Raw genomic sequence first — 17,552 nt, forward strand, 5'->3', positions numbered from 1 at the left:
TCTTTTCTTTTCTTTTCTTTTCTTTTCTTTTCTTTTCTTTTCTTTTCCTTTTTCTTCCTCCCTCCTCCCCTTCCTTCCTTCCTTCCTCCCTTCCTCCCTCCCTCCTTTCCTTCCTTCCCTCCTTCCTTTCTTCTTCCTCCTCCTCCTTCTTCTCCCCACCTCTTTCTCACCTAGCAGTCACTCACAGGCCCAAACCCATTGAGGAAGAGCTTGGAAACTTTGACCCGCTCAATTTCTGACCTGAGTCAGTTCACCTATCCTTATGTAACTCTGTGGCCCCCGGATGGAGGGGTGAGGAGGGAAGGAGAGGGCTACCATTGGCACAAATCTAATATAAACATCTAATAAGCTTAGTCCACTGCAGCTCAGGACTCCCAAATTCAAGGGATCCTTCACCTCCTCTGTAGTAGGCATGCTTTCCCATATCCAGCTGCCCCTCTCCCCCATTCCTTCCTCTTATTTACTTGAATCATAGGGCCTGTAAGATAAAAATACTCTTGTCATTTGTCCTCTCTCATGCAGATAGTTCAAAACTACAAATGGAAGCAGACATAATAGAGAAGTTTGGAAGTCAGAAGACCCTGAGTTCAAATTCTGACTGTTTCTTAATTACATGTGGAATCTTGGGAAAGTTACTTAACTCATTTTTTTAATTTTAATTTCTTCATTTGTGAAATGAAAGGGTTAGACTCAATGACTTCTGAGATACCTTCTAGCTCTATTTATTTATAATGTTATGATTCTATGAACTAGAGTTTGCTTTTTTTTCTCTGAAAGTTTTCTAGTGAAAGAGGAAAAAAGACTGTATCAGTGAAGGATCTGTGAATTCTATTGCCCTCAATGGCCGCCAAGTATTTGAAGAGAAAATTGCTATTTCTTTGAACCATAAAGAAATTCATTTTTCTTGTGCAAATCAACAGGGAATGAAAATGCTTTCACTTTTGTTCCCTTCAAATCCCCCCAGAAATTGCTGGGCTGTGCTGGCTAGCATGTAGGAAATTTACATTCCCAAGTGCCATTAACATTGGCATTTAAAAGACCTATATGAGAATCTTGTAAATTCCACTGGAGAGACCAAGTCTCATTCCTTAAATGCATTGAAAAGTATGGCTATTATCTACCCATGGAAAGAAAGTCTGCAGTTACTTAAATTGCCTTTGTCTTCTTCTTTTCAGCTGACATTATCTCTACGGTAGAATTCAACCACACAGGAGAATTACTAGCGACAGGGGACAAGGGGGGTCGGGTTGTAATATTTCAACGAGAGCAGGAGGTAAGTGGGAGTGAATGCAAAATGCCTGTTGTTTTTTTTTTTCCCTTTCCTTTTTAAAGGAAGCTTCCTGCTGTTCCTTAATCCTGACGTGTCACTCTCAAACCTGGCTCTTTCTGAGCAAACTAAAAATTGCCCCCAAAGTCATTAGCATCAACAATTCCACGTACCCTCTTATAAAAAGCACCTGAAAAGACTGCATTTTCTGAGTTCCACCTTATCTTTCCTGGGCTGTATTGCATGATCCTGAGAAGACTGCAAAATTCTAAAGGGGGCATGCTGGCCACCATTGGTTCATTCTGAATTGCTTTTATCCTCGGAGCTACTTTGGTTTCAGATGTTGGTGGTATACAAAAACATGGTGGCATTTGCCAACAGATGTAGGGAGGGCAGTTAGGGTCAAAAGAGAAGAAAGTAATTGCAAGCCAGTTCTGCTAAGAAGGGCATACCCAAGGAGGAAAGGAATTGCCCAAAGTGATGTGTGGGAAAATATCGTGCTAACAAGGCCTTTCTGTAGGCAGCATTATAGCTTCCAGACGAAAGCCTGCATCTCTTTGCCGTGCTGTTGCAGACAGAAGATCTAATTCAAAAGGGTCGGCTATCAGATCAGTCAATAACACAGCCTCTTGCTTCCTTCCCATGACTTGAATTGAACCTGTTATGGCTTCGATTGCTCATAAGAAATAATTTGGTTGCTTTCTGCCTCTGTTCTCATAACCTAGAACCATAGACCTTGATGCATGAGGGATCTTTTACCTAGAGTTGTACCATGCATAGGCCCCAGTTGGTCAGAATGAGTAGTTGATGGTGACGCTTCTAGAAAGCCAGTCTGTACCCTCTGTGGTTCTCCCATATGTCCTTGCTTTCCCCATTTGGTAGTGCCAGAAATCTGCCAGCCACTTTGGATTTTAGAGAAGAGAATAATGTAGGTAGAGAATATTTTGCATAAGGCCTCCTTACCAATTTAAAAGCTGCTCTCAGCTGAAAAGCCATTAAGTTTGCAGCTACTGTTGAAAAAGGAAAACCTCATTTAGAGGTGATATATTTGGTAATTGTGCATTATTTGCAATTAATTTTTATAAGACCTTCAAAAACCCTAGGGGATTTTATATAAATTCAAGTGTTCAGAATTAAATCAGGCACCCAGCATATTCCATTGGCCCAAGAAGCACTCAAATGTGGTTGGCAAGTGAAAATTAATAGCCCTTTGTGACCTGGAATTTTTCCTACGTTTCCAAAGCTGTCTGGTGCTAATTGGTCTGGCACATACTACACACACTTGACAGTCTGATTTGGATGGCAGCAAATCAGTAATCTTAGAAATTTATTTTTAAGGTAGACTGGCTCTCCTTGTGGCAGCCAGGGTTGTGTCCCGAATCTCCACATTTAAGACATCCATAAACCTACTTTTAAATATTCATTTGCAAAATAAAAAAAAAAAAATAGGTTCACAATGATACTAAAGGGTATAGGTGCTGCTTAGCATAAATTACCCGAGCCACACAGGGCCAGTGATAATACTTTATTTCACATTTGCTCTTAGCTATTTTTGCCTATTTTAACTTATTTAAGTTTGGAGAATCAGGCTCATTAGAAAAATGAAAGGGAAGGGTTTTTTTTTTTAAGGCATAGTATTTTTGTTCCACAAAATTTCAATGTGGATAAATAACATGCAATTAATTAGTTTAGTTTTGTAAAGAACCTTAAAGATAAAAAGAGCTATATAAGCATCAAGCAGGAGAAACATTTCCATGTGATAATTATCTAGGGTCAGGTTCTCATCCTAATTCAATGGCTGAATCTCAGGAGAAATTCATTCTACCACAGAATCAACTTAGACGGAACCTTTCTTCCTTCCTTCTCCCCCTCCTCCAGCCAACTGTGCATTTCTCAGTATCAGCAGAGGAGCACCGTTGAATATTGGTGGACCAGGACTGGTCTGCCCTCCTCCCTAGGCTTCCAAAGTCACTGTCAGATTTCTGGCATTAGTAAATGGGGAAAGCAAGGACATATGGGGGAACCACAGAGAGCACAGATTGGTTCTCTAGAAGCTTCTCTACCAGCCGTTTATTCTGACCAACTGGAGCCCAACTGGTTTAGATTTCTGTTAAGATGTTCATAAGCTTTAGAGTTGGGAGGAACCAATTCACCCAGACCAATTCAACCTCTTTTTTTTTTTTTTGAAGAAACTAAAGCCTGGAGAGCTTAAGTAACTTGACCAAGGCCACACAGTGAGTAAATAAATAGCAGAGGCAGGATTTAAACCTCAGCAGTCTGATTCCAAATTCGATGTTCTTTTAATTTATGTGTATTCAGACACAGACGCATAGAAACTAACATTTTATTCAGAAAGTTGTTTTCAAGACTAATGCTTATACAACTTAGGTGTGAATTTCTGAGCCCAAATTTTCAAAAATTGAATCAAAAAGCTCTTTGGAAATACTCAAAAGCATTGGGAAATACTCAGAAGTTGGCACTGGGACCTCATTGGTTGTTTCCTTCAAATATACACATAGCAAATCCATCCCTTCCTGCCCATCCTGAGTGACTCTGTACCTGTAAGGAAGTCCACCCTTTGGGGTGTGGAGGAGAGGGAGGCTTCCTCAGTTTCTCCTGACAGTGCTTAATAGTGCCTGGCACGAAGTAAGTACTTAATAAATATCTATTAACTGACAACATTGTAAAGGAAAGTGTCCATTTGTTAACTTTTTGAGAATATAATCCCCAAAATTTTAAACCAAGCTCTTTGTTCACCGTTTTCCTTCATTTCCCCTCCCTACCTCAATTTTTCTCTCCTACCCCTTCACTCATCGTGAGTTTGGTTCCTACTGTGTACTCTGAACTAATGTCAAGTGCCAAGGGGAAGATAAAAGAAACCTTTCCGTCATCCATTTGAGTCTGAATAGCTTTGCGTACAACCTTAGGTACCTTGTCCCTTCCTGTTCTATCAGAGGAGAAAACCATCTCAAATGTGTTGTCTCACTTTAAAAAAAAAATCTGTTTTGCATTTCTCCCCCAACAGAGTAAAAATCAGCTTCATCGAAGGGGTGAATACAATGTTTACAGCACATTCCAGAGCCATGAGCCCGAATTCGATTACCTGAAGAGTTTAGAGATTGAAGAAAAGATTAATAAGATCAGATGGCTTCCACAGCAGAATGCAGCCTACTTTCTCCTTTCCACTAATGGTATGCAATCATCATATCTACTACAAATGTAACACTTTAAGGCTAACAAAGTATTTTCCCCTCAACAGCCCTGTGAGACAGGTAGTATGAGCATTATGATCCCATTTTGGAGGTAAGGAAACTGAGGCTCTAAAAAGTTACATGACTCCTATTGTTGCATAGCTAGTCTATATTGGACTTGGGATTTCCAGGTTTCTGACTCCAAGGCCAGTACTCTTTCCTCTATTTACACTGCATGTAGCTCAGAGACTCAGATCATAGAAGATATAGATAATAGAAGACGTATAGACCCAATAATTCAAGTTCAGTTATATGTACCTGGAGACTTGTCTAAATTAATAACTTATAATGATCAACTCATCCAAGGATAATATCCAGATTTCCTCTTCCATCCACTGCCCCTCATCATGCTGTATAGACAAAGACTTTTTGAAAGGAACTCTAAGAATTGGCTCCAGGAAGACTAGGCATTCCTGAGACAGACACATTGTAGCCCAGCACGTTAGTGGGTGAATGTCTCTCCTGGGAAGCAGAGATCATCTTCATATTGTCTTTGCCTGTTTTGATGAGGAACTTTACTACAGACAGTGATCCACCCCAAAGAGATAAAATTCTTCATCTTCACCTTCTTCTCTATACCTTTTCTTCCAATGATTCATTCAAGGGAAGTTGATATCATTTATTCCAGTAGAATGAATGCATGGAAATCTGCATGTTTGTAGAACTGAGGCACGTCAATGAGGCATGCTTATTGAGTGCATGCCCCTAGCAGAGTGAGGTATACCAAACTGTTATTCCCTGTGGGAAACCCACTGTCCAGGAGTGTGTACAGCCTAGGTGCAGAAGCAGCATACACATGCATGAGATAATTGGAGAACAAAATGATATGGAATACAAGTCCAATTATATAGCATGAGGGGCTAGAAATAAAGACAACATAAAAAACTAAAGCTTCCCTAAGAAAACAAATTAACCCCACAACTGTCAGTTGGGTGCCGTATGTAAGCATGGTTTCTGGGCTGGGTCTATTTTTAATGTGTCAGTGAATTTCTGTATTTATCAAATTCCCCTTTTATCCTTTCTAGTCTCAATCCTTAAGAACAATCAAGTGCCATACGGATTTTTAAAAACCCACCAATAAGAAACTGGAACACCGAGCTCCTAGGGAGCAAATCTAGGACCACCAAATAGGCTCAAAAAACAACTGCCTTGGGAAAACAGCACATGCATGTGTATGTTGTGTATGTATCCAAACATAGAATATATACATATGCACATGCATACATGTATATTTATGTTGTAGGTATATTCTGTGCATACGTGTATATATACATAACACACTGAGACGGGCACAAGTAGGCTGCAATATGTTTCAATGAAACTGGAAATTCTATTGTCATACAATGTAGGAAAAAAGTGAACCAGGCATCTGAGGAAAGTAGGGGCTAAAACAGAAGACTTATAAAAAGGTCTCTAGCACTTTAGGTGGACCATCTATGGGCTAATTCATGGAAAACATGGATTAGAATCTTACAAGATGAGAAGGCACAGACTGATTAATTCCTGTCCTATTGAAGAGAATATTTAACATTGGTGGTGATGTGTGTGTGTGTGTGTGTGTGTGTGTGTGTGTGTGTGTGTGTTGTGTGTACATGTGACCTAGGACAAATATAATTAGTCTTATCTGCTCTTCCTGATCCTGGGTAATTTAATTCTTCGCTTTGACCCCATTTGTTACTCTGCTTACCTTTTGGGATTCTGTTTTCTTGGAGGTAAAACTGCAGCTGATTTGTTTTATTCGATGGCTCTTCAGAGCAGTGGCTGAACATTCTAGTGTAAGAGATCTTGGAATGTGAGTCTGGTACTCAGGATGAATGAAACTTTAGATGAATGTGACTTGATTACTTTAGGAAGAGAAAAATAGCAAATTATCTCCTGTAACCAACTTACTTTGCATTATAGAATTTATTCTATTGATCATTGTAATAAAATTCAAAGACATTAACCTCATTTGGTGGGGGAGGGGAAAAATCAGTGCAATGCAATGAAGATTAATTATATAGCATAATGTTCTGTTAATTGAGTTTTTAAGTAGTTTTTTGATTAACAGGGATATTATCTTCCCATTTGGGATACAATTTCACATGCTGACAGCATCTCAGAATGATTCTTATAAAAAAATTCCCATGTTGTTAAATAATTTTCCTTTTTTTTCTACAAATAGAGAAAATGGAAGCCCCCTTAAGCCATATGGGTTAACACATACCAAAAAATTAATGAAAGTCAATTGGAATTACAGCATAGAAGAGAAAATTAAGATAAATGATAAGATTGTTCTTAAAAGCTGTCAGAAGTGATGATAAAATACTCAGAGAATCTGCCAGGATAAAGAAAACGTCATTATTCAGAATAAAGGCCACCTATTCCTGTGATTCTCTTGCACACAAAGATTCAGGACATTGAGGAAAGAAAGGCTGAGTGATGAAGTCAAGGATGGCTCCAGGCGAGACAGCCACAGAGAATTTAGATTAAATTCACCATCAATTATCTTTTTTAAAAACCATGCCAATCTCATTATATTTATGAGTAACTTAATAAAAATAAGTACCTAATTTTATATCCTATTGGGGTGTACTTCTGACTTAGAAAAACGTTTAATGTGCTCTTTCTTATTAAGACAGTAGCCAAGATGTGTTTATACTGGAACCTACCCATTGAATTGAATTACTTTGCTCAGTTTCTTTATTTGTACCAGCAACACCAGTGATGAGGTACACCTTGAAACTTAACAGGATTTACTGCTTGCTTAAAAGTTTGCTCAAAGGATGGCTCAGTATTCTGTAAACTCCATCATCATCATCGTCTTCATCATCATCATCACTATGAATGAAGATGATAATAGCTGGCATTTATAAAGAACTTTAAGATTTGCTAAACACTTTCTGTGCCTTCTCATTTGATTAGATGCTTAAAGCCAGGTAAGGCTCCAGAGGCCATCTAATCTAACTTACCAAGCAATGTAGGACTTCCTTTTACAACATCCCTGACAAGCAAGCATCTAGACTCTACTTGAATACATCCAATCACTATCCAAAGGGCAGTCTTTTCACTTTAAGGACAGATATGGCATGAAAAATTATTTTTGCTTATATTGAGACAAAGCCTGTCCTCACAGTAGGGAGCAAAGCATAGTGGATAGAGAACCAGAGTTGGAGCTAGCAAAACCTGAGTTCAAATCCTGCCTCACAAACTTAATGGCTACATGTCCCTGGGTCAGGCACTTAACTTCTTTTAGCCTCAGGTTCCTCATCTGGAAAATAGGTATAATGATAGTACTTACTTCACAGGATTGTTGCAAGAATCAAATAAGATAATATGTGTAAAATGTTTTGGAAGCCATAAAGTGCTATTTAAATATTAGCTATTATTATTATTATTATTATGTGACTTCTTCCATTTCATCCTAATTTGCCCTCTTAGATTACATAGAGTAGGACAAACAGCCTCAGAGCAAATTAGATCTGCATTTAGGTCCAACTTCTAATACATAGCTAGCATTTATACAGGACTTTAAGTTTGCAAAGCACTTTACATATGTTAGCTTATTTGATCCTCACAACAACCCTGGGAGGTAGATATATTGTTACACTCATTTTCCAGATGAGGAAATTGGAGCAGACAGATGCTAAGTAACTTGCCCTGGGTCACATAGCCAGCAAGTATCTGAGACAGGATTTGAACTCAGGTCTTCCTAATTCCAAGTCCAACACATTGTCCATTGTACCACTTATTGGGGCAAATCACTTAACCTCCTAGTGCTTTAGGTCAGAGGTTTCAAATTTAGGATCCTTTGGCCATATGCAACTTGTAACAACACTCTGAGGGGGCCAAACCAGATGAAAATGTAATTGGGAAATATTTAATGAAATAAATAAAAATCCAATAAAGCATAGTTTATATGTGTGATTTTCTAAGCCAATGTTGAGACCCTCAAAGATTCTTGTTGTTGTTCAGTTGTTTTTCAGTTGCGTCTAACTCTTCATGACCCCATTTGGGGATTTCTTGGCAGAAATGCTAAAGCAGTTTGCCATTTCCTTCTCCAGCTCATTTTTACAGATGAGGAAACTGAGGCAAACAGGGTTAAGTGACTTGCCCAGGGTCACACAGCTAGTCAGTGTCTGAGTCCAAATTTGAACACTGGAGAAAGAATCTTCCTGACTCCAGATCCAACATTCTATCCACTGTACCACCTAGCTGCCCTAGAGAGGATCTAGGACCTCCTTTATTTTGAATGCCATAGTCCTATTAATAGGGCCTTCAAAATGAACTGATGCTGAATCTTTTTTTATCCTATAGGTAGGACTTTAAATTTATTCCTATTAAATTTCATCATCTGAGTTTCAATCCATCATTCCAACCTTCTGAGATATTTTCAGATTCCCATCTCTGTCATCTAGTAAAGCAGTCATCACTTCTAGCTGTGTGGCATCTGAAGGTTGACTTGAAGTCATTACTTAAAACCAGAGACAAGGTCAATCTGGAGCCTGATACAATTCCAGAGTCAGTGACCTATGCACTTGCAATGTGTCAAACACTGTGCTAAATATTGGGGATACAAAGGCAAAAACATAGTTCCTGCCCACAAAGAGCTTTCATTCTTGTGGAGGAGGCAACACGAAAATAACTCTGTTCATTAAAAATCTAAACAAAGTAGATGGAAGGTGATCTCAGAGGAAAGGCAATAGAAGTGTGAGACACTGGGAATTTAGGTGGGACATGGGCTCTGGCCTCAAGTAGCTTAAGGGTTGTTATATATAAGGGTTGTTATATGTAAGGCTTATATCAACAGATTGCTATAATATACAAAATAGCGTGGTAATTACCTTAAAATAGTATAGCCTAGTAACTTGAGGCCCGGCCTCAGACTAAGAAATACCTAGGACCAAGTTTCAGCTAACCTTGTGATTAAAGGCAAACCACTCAACATCTCAGTGCCCTCAGCCAAATCTTCAAAACTTTAAGTTGAAGAATAGTTGCTGATCTTTACTGGTAGAGAGATTTTTCTCACTGGAAGTTCCCTATACAGATGAAATCATAGGTTGAGACACCCCAAAAAATAGTACGTGAAGATTACAAAATGAAATATTAAGAAGTCTGAGTGCGAAAGTGATTATCAGCTGGATTATGGAAGGCTACTGGGAGAAGGGGCCGTTTGAGGTAGATTCTAAAAGAGTAAGTATCCATGCCCAGAGAAATGTGGAGTGTGAATGCAGGTGGAAGCATACTGTTTGCTCTCCTTTTCCTTTGTTGTTTTGTTTTATTGCTTCATTCTTGTGGTCCCTCCCATTAATTCTAATTGTTCTTTATATCATGACTAATGGGAAAATATGCTGAACCAGAATGTATATGTAAAGCCTATATAAGATTGTACGCTGTCAGAGGAGGGGAAGAAGTGGGAGGGGGAGAAAATTTAAAACTCAAAATCTTATGGAAGAGAATGTTGAAAACTGAAAGCTAATTAATTTTTAAAAAAGAATAAGTAGAAATTCAACAGGCAGAGGGAGGGAGGGAGAAATGATGTTCCAAGCATGTACAAACAGCATGAACAAAGGTATAGGCTTGGGAAAGAACAGTGCACATCATGGAGGTCACAGAGTAATTTAGTTTGGCTTGAGTGAAGGCTGGGTGGAGATAAAGTTGGAAAGATAGGGTAGTGCCAGGTTTTGGAGGGCCTCAGATGACAAGTGGAGGAGTTTGAACTTTATTTGTTAGATAGTAAGGAGGCATTCTTGGTTTTTAAGCAGATTAACAATGAGCCACTATCTATACATAAGGAAAAGGAAGGAAATAAGCATTTATTAAGCTCCTACTATGTATCAGGCACTGTGCTTAGTGCTTTACAAATATTATCTCATTTTATCTTCACCACAACTCTGAGATATCGGTGTTATTATTATCCTCATTTTACAGATAAGAAAACTGAGGCAGATCGCTTTTAAGGGACTTGTCCAGGGTCACGCAGCTAGGAAATATCTGAAGCTGGATTTGAACTGGGATCTTCTTGACTTCTAGCCCAAGGCTTTATCTACTGTATCACCTAGCTACCCCAAGAAAAAAACTTTTTTTCTGGCCACTATACAAAGGATAAATTGGAAGGGAGAGATGGTAGCTATTTGAAGGGGAGAGAGAAGGTGAAAAGACCTGTTAGGAGGCTATTGCAAGAGTCTAAACAGATAGAAATTAAGGCCCTCTACTAGGGGGGTGATGGTAGGTGACAGACGAGGGGACAAATACAAGAAATTTGTAGAGGTGGAATGAATTGATGGCTGATTGGATGTGAGAGGGGAGAAAGAGAAAGGCAAGAGCCAAATGACCCCAAGATTATGAAACCTGGAGAAAAGTGGATGGTGGTCCCACAGATAAAAATAGTGACATTAGAAGGAGGAGCTAACCGAAGGGGGAAAATAATTTGTGAATTTGGGGACATATAACCAACTCATAATTATCTGTAAGGATATATCCTGATAATGATGATAAACTATAGACCGTTCAGAGGATGGGTGCCAGAATAGTAAAGGGACTGGAAGCATTCTGGATAAGCATTTTGAAGGAACTGGTGTTACTTAGCCTGGAGAAGAGAGGGTTCTGGGAGACTTGACACCTGTCTTTACATTTAAAAGGCTTTAGCATTTGGAAGAAGGATTAGTCTTATTCTATTTGAGCCCAAAGGGCAGAACCTGGAGTAATGGGTGTATGAGTAAGAAAGGCAAACTGAGGCTTTATATAAGGAAAAGCCTGATAACCAGTAACTGTCCTGCAATAAGATGAGGTTTCTTAGGATGAAGTAGATTTCCCTTCACTGGAGGTTTTCAAGCAAAAGCAAGAAATCACTTGTTAAGTAAATGGGGGTGGGGAGGAAAGAAGGGGGAACAAGCATTTATTAAGCACCTACTATGTATCAAGAACTTTACAAATATGTCATTTGTGGTGGGGATTCTTTTTTGGGTATGGGTGGAACAAAAGGCTACTAAAATTCTTTCCAACTCTGAAATTCTTTGCAACTTGACATTTCCATAAGAAATATTCCATATTATCTTCTCTCTGCATTTCTATACTCTGTCTTCATCAGCAGTCAGTTGGTGTGTGTTCAATGAGTGAAAACCAATTTTAATACTAGGTAGAGGAAGAAAAAAAAAACAAACCCATGGTTAGAAAAGTAATTTTGCTACAGGAAATTTATATGATGAATTCCAAGGGCAAGTATAAATAGAATTGATTTGGGGGAATTATTATTCACTGTTAGGGGCTTATCTATGCCATGGCACCCTTCTGTTAACATGTACGATGGAGAGTTGACTATATAAACATGGCCTGTGCCACATTTTCTTTCCCTAAAATAGCAGTTTAGTGTGTGACAGGATATCCAGAGGGAATATAGAACCCGTGGGGGTTTGGCACAGAGATTGGAAGTTCTAAATTAAACCCTGCAGCTGGTGCCAGCATTTCAGAACGGGAAGCTGTCTCACCTTCTGTCTCAGTACAAAGTGATGTGGGCCCTCAGGGTTGCCAGTGACTCACTGTGGAGTATACAAGGTAGAAGACTGGACTCATACACCAGTAGGGCTGGAAAAGTCCTTAGAGTTCATCAAGGCCAATCTCCTCATTTTACAGAGGTGGGGGGAACTGAGGCCAAGAGATGGAAAGAGCCTTTTTTCAAAGCATTCCAGCCTCTCTCCTCCCCCAGCTAGTCAGTGGCAGAAATATGACTAAAACCCAGATCCTACCCCTAGCCTTCCTTCCAAGGTCATCACCACCAACCCTGCTGGTGGAACCCAGAATCTTTACTCCTATGCTTTGGACATTTCTCCCCATACCCATCCCAGTGGTTGTAAGTTGCTCCCCTCTAGGCTTTCCACCTTATGAAGCAGATAGCCTCATGTACCCTTAAGACTTACACATTCCTAGACTTTTTCATCCACCTTGCTATGGAACCTCCAACCTTTCCATCTGCTCTGCAGCTGAATCCTCCTATATATATTTCATGTCCTCCAGTTAGAACGTGAGCTCCATAAGAGCATGGACAGTATTCTTTTTCTAGTTGTATACCCAATGTTGGCATACTTCATAAATGCTTTCTCATTCATTCATCTTATTAGAAACAGGAGTCAGTGTGGTGTGGCGGGTAGAAAATTGAGCTTGTAGTCAGTAAGTCCTGGAATCATATCTTACCTCTGACCCTTACCAGCCGTGCAACCATGCACGAATCACTCAGAGTCTCTGACCCTCAGTTTTCCCATCTGTAAAATGAGGAATTTAGGCTAGATCACCTTTAAGGTCTCTTCTAACCCTAATCCTATGCTCTGTTATCCAATATCTGCTGACCCACATAGCACTTCCTGATTCCCCTATCAGAGCACCAGAGGTTGCTAATTCACTTTCAATGGCTGAAGCTGTATTTCATAATGCTGCTTAAATATGTCATTTTTTTAGCTGTCAAAAAGTATCCACAAAGCATACCTCTGTTTTTGGACCACTCTGATTCTTTCATATATTCCAAGTCTGGGTTATTCAAAGGTCTTTTACATTGAACTCAATTTTTGAGACATTAGTCGTTCCATTCAATACCAATTTTGTTCTCTGTTTCTAATGTCTGGCACCTAGTTGATACTTGATAGATGACTAATTAACTGTTAAATTTCCTTTCGTAGATAAAACTGTGAAGCTCTGGAAAGTCAGTGAGAGAGATAAGAGACCAGAAGGCTACAATCTGAAAGATGAAGATGGCCGGATTCGGGATCCTGCCACCATCACAACGTTGCGGGTAAGAGACAAAGAGTGCCTACATTTCTAGAAGTAAAGGAGCCTTTTCCAAAATGAAATAAAATCTTTGTCTTCTAATTTGGACAACAGGGCTGAAAGGATGCCTCCTATAAGACTGGAGATGAGGCTATTGGCAATTTGTTTTCTCTAGGTTATGAGAGCATTTTAATCCAACATGTGAGGAAACTCGTATGGAGCTATAGCCTCACAGATCCTCTGGGAGCAGATGTTAGACAGAACTTAGAGCTGAATTAAAGACGTGGCAAATGTGCTCCGTATTGAGACTAGGCCCAGCATCTGGGGGGCTTTTAAAACAGGTGTGAAGAATGTGCTCTCAGGTCATGAGTTGTCCAGTTGAAAGTCAAATTTTGGGATTGAAGTTCTAAGGGTAGAGCCTCCCACTTAGTATTCAAGAACCTGCCCTGGCATTGGTTGGCCAACTTTGTTAGTGCACAGAGCTGGCGATAGATACCAAGGCCATTGGTTCTATCCCAGTGACAGCAGGTAATCCTTGCTGTGGTTCATGGCCACAGACTGCTTTCTTCATCCTAATTGGTACACCAGTAAATGAATGCTCATGGGTCAGACTGGATAAGCCAAGCTAGATAACTAGGTAGAGATCTATCTGAATGTCATGGAACCAATCCAAAGCATATGCTCTACTGATGGAGATAGGGTGGGGATGTCAGCATTATCCTCTTTATAGATAAAAGTTATTTTATCTACACTATATATTTGGTAGCAGTGTATTACACCCCCAAAAAATCCATTACTTGCCTGTGTTGACCTAGCATTTCTTCATGGAAAAAACCCAAGGATGAATTCAGAGTTATCTCAGTGGCTCCCCAGGGAATGTCAGAAATCACTAGAGAGCCTATGAAGTGACATTCCCCACAGATTTAAGCCTGAATAGCTCCTGGCATCCTCAAGCCCATGTGGGCAATTTTATTGATCTTGCTCGTGGGATTTCTTAGTGTCTATAACTTCACACCATCTGAGAAAACTCATGGGTTTTTCACACTTTTGTGTTGTGTCACTCTGGGAAATTCCATCCCCAAAGGGGGACGGAGCCTCCAACAGGAGCCAGGCCTTGGGTGTCAGTCTCCAACAGGACAGAGACTCCTCCCGTGGCCACGCAACTAGACTGATACGGTGATTTAATTGCTAACTACAAAAATTATAATGGAAAGAACACTGAAGTCTAGTGGGCTTGCTTCTTGTCCAAGCCCTGCTCCCTTACTATACTTAATGTGACTTTACCGGCAAGTTACTCCTCTTCTCTGGGATTCGATCTTTGGGAAACTTTGAGCTAGATGTTCCCTCAAGTGAGCATTAAACCTCTAGTAGCAGGATCTAGATTCAAATAGGAGCCTAGCTGCTTCAACATCCATGACCTTGGGCAAGTCACTTAACCTCTCTTTCCTCATTTTCCTCATCTATGTGAATGGATGGATGCATAGATGAATAGAAGGATGGATGGATGGATGAATAGATGAATGGATAGATAAGAGGGTAAAAAGGCTTTTCTTAATCGCTATATTGTAGGCGCAGTACTAAATGGGTCATAATAAAACATTCAAGCAACACAGTCTGGGCCCTCAAAGAGATTATTTTCTAATAGAAAAGTACAGTAAATAAAAGAAAACTAGAGTTGATAAGGGGAGAGGGTTGGGAAAAACAGAGGAAGGTATGGTTTGGAAATGGCCGGGGAATGGAATGGTGACTTCATTCTAGGCAAGATCAGATGAAAGTTCACCTATCAGAGCCCAGGGTCTAAAGGATAGAGTTTGAATTCTGGTTGTCAGACTAGATGTCCTCTAAATTCCCTTCAAGCTCTAAATTTATATTCTGTGAGGTAATAATTATAACAATAATAATAGCTAGCTTTGTATTGCACTTTAAAGTATGCAAGGAGCTCTACAAATATTATCTAATTTGATCCTCACAACAACCCTGGGAGGTAGGAGCTATTATTATCTCTGTTTTACAGATGACAAAACTGAGGCAAACAGGCTTAAGTGATTTGCCCAGGGTGACACAGCTAGTAAATGTCTGAGGCCAGATTTGAACTCAAGTCTTTCTGACTTCAAATCCAGTGTTCTATGCACTGCTTTACTTAATTGCTTCTTAGGTCAGTCCTAACTAGTGTAATAATCTGTGATTCCATGAATATTTTTCAGTCATCTCAATACTCTTTATAGCAGCTCATGAAACAGATTTGCTATTAAGCTCATTTCATCTCTCCTTTCTTGGGCATTTAGGTTTTCCACAAATCTGGTCTTTCCATTAAAATAAGGCAGGCCCTCGGCTGTCAGTTGTGCATTTCGATATATATTGGGTAATTCTAGCAGCCTTTCTGTTTAAATACTGAAGCATTCAGCCTTTACCTCCCATTTGAACCTAACTCCTAGAGAGGAAAAAATGGAGGCTAACATGAAAGCTGCAGTAGAACAATGGCCTACTCTACAGAAGAGCTGATTCAATATTAGTCAGGCTGTAAGTGACCACAATGAGCTTAGGTGTTGGATCGTGCATGGCAAGCTATTGTTTGGTGTGTATGTGTGTTTTTGTTTTGTTTTGTTCTTTGCTTTTCTCTCTATTTGATGATTACCTCTGGCTAACCTACAGTTTCCAGTCCCACCAACAATCTTGGGAGTTAGAACTTTTAATAATTCTCAACAGCTAATTAATCCTTATTGAGTAATGAACCTGTTTCGTTGCAGTGTTAGGAGGCACAGCTTTACAAAGTAAGAATATTGTTTTTTCATTTTTTAAAAAAAATCATTCAAGATAGTCTTTCAAATCTAATCAATTATTACTTAGAGAACCTCTGAGATGCATTTATCCACCAAATCCTTAACCTAGAAGCACAATTGGCATTATATGAGTGAAAATGGGGTGGTAAAGCACCGCAATTGTATTGTGATTTTGAATTTGCAAAGTGGTCAGTACATCATTTCAACAAAACTTTGTGATTCTCTGATGCTTTATTAAGTGTCAGCTATGTCCAAAGCTACATACTAAATTTTGAGGACATAAAAATAGATACAAAATTGACAAGTGTCTCAAGGTGCTCACACTTTAATAGTAAGAGGGGTGGGAAAAATGTTCATTGTTGTTGAGTTGTGTCTGACTCTTCATAACCCCGTTTGGGATTTTCTTGGCAGAGATACTGGAGTGGTTTGCCATTTCCTTCTCCAGCTCATTTTACAGTGAGGAAACTGAGGCAAACAGGGTTAAGTGACTTACTCAGGGTCATACAGCTAGTAAGTGTCTGAGGCTGGGTTTGAACTCAGGAAGATGAGTCTCAATGACTTCAGGGCCTGAGCTCTATCCACTGCACCACCTAGCTACCCCAGGGAAAGTATGAAGATGCAAATAAGTAGAGAATGTTATTCCCCCTCACCCTAGATTCTTTCAAAGTATTGAAAGTTGACACCTCCCATACAAAGGCTTTTCTGATCATTCCTAGTGATTAGTTCTCATCACATCCCAAAATTTCTTTGAATATGTTTTGTATTAATTCATCTATATACATGTTGCTTTCCCTCAATAAAATATAAGTTACATGAGGGCAAGGACTTTCATTTTTTAAGTTGTATCCTGAGTGCTTGGAAAATAATAGGCACTCAATAAGTTTAGACTTTAGCTCTTCTCAGCAATACAAGGATCTAAGACAACTCCAAAAGACTCCCGATAGAAAATGTTATCCACATACAGAGAAAGAGCTATGCAGTCTGATTATAGATAGAAGCATACTATTTGCTCTCTCTCCCTTTTGTTTTGTTTTTTTTGTTTCTTCTTTCTCATGGTTCCTCTCATTAGTTCTAATTCTTCTTTATAACATGATGATTGTGAAAATATGTTTAATAAGAATGTATATGCAGAGCCTATATCAGATTGCACATCCTCTTGGGGAGGGGGGAAGGGAGGAAAGCAAAGAAAATTTAAAACTCAAAAACTTAGGAAGTGAATGTTGAAAACTAAAAAATAAATTAATTTTTAAAAATTCTCATATCCATAAGAATTCAATTCTTTCACTCTTATGGATTAAAAGTTAGCTGTGAGCCTTAGAAACCAATTATGGGTAGAATGTTATTCATTTTCACTGTTGGAAATGGAAAACTAAAATAAATGAAAGGTAAGATGTTGAACAATAAAAAAAATAAGTATAGACTTGATTTAAATTGAGATATGATTCAAGGGAAAGTGAAATAAATGCAAAGAAAATGTATGATGGGGCAGAAATCAGATATGGATCAATAGTTTGGGGA

The 17,552-nt window shown here is 39.2% G+C and overlaps 1 protein-coding gene across 3 annotated transcripts in view; it reads left to right on the forward strand.

Annotated features, from left to right (window-relative positions):
• PPP2R2B (protein phosphatase 2 regulatory subunit Bbeta) overlaps positions 1–17,552 on the forward strand; it is a 459,792-nt gene that overhangs the window by 331,110 nt on the left and 111,130 nt on the right. For all 3 annotated transcript variants that reach the window (XM_027841646.1, XM_027841648.1, XM_027841650.1), the window contains 3 exons: positions 1,176–1,273; positions 4,293–4,458; positions 13,167–13,279. In XM_027841646.1, coding sequence (XP_027697447.1) covers positions 1,176–1,273; positions 4,293–4,458; positions 13,167–13,279 — 377 coding nt within the window. The remainder of the gene's footprint in view (positions 1–1,175; positions 1,274–4,292; positions 4,459–13,166; positions 13,280–17,552) is intronic.

This window comes from Vombatus ursinus, unplaced genomic scaffold, assembly GCF_900497805.2.
Source record: "Vombatus ursinus unplaced genomic scaffold, bare-nosed wombat genome assembly UNPS02014863.1, whole genome shotgun sequence".
Classification (NCBI taxonomy): Eukaryota; Metazoa; Chordata; class Mammalia; order Diprotodontia; family Vombatidae; genus Vombatus; species Vombatus ursinus.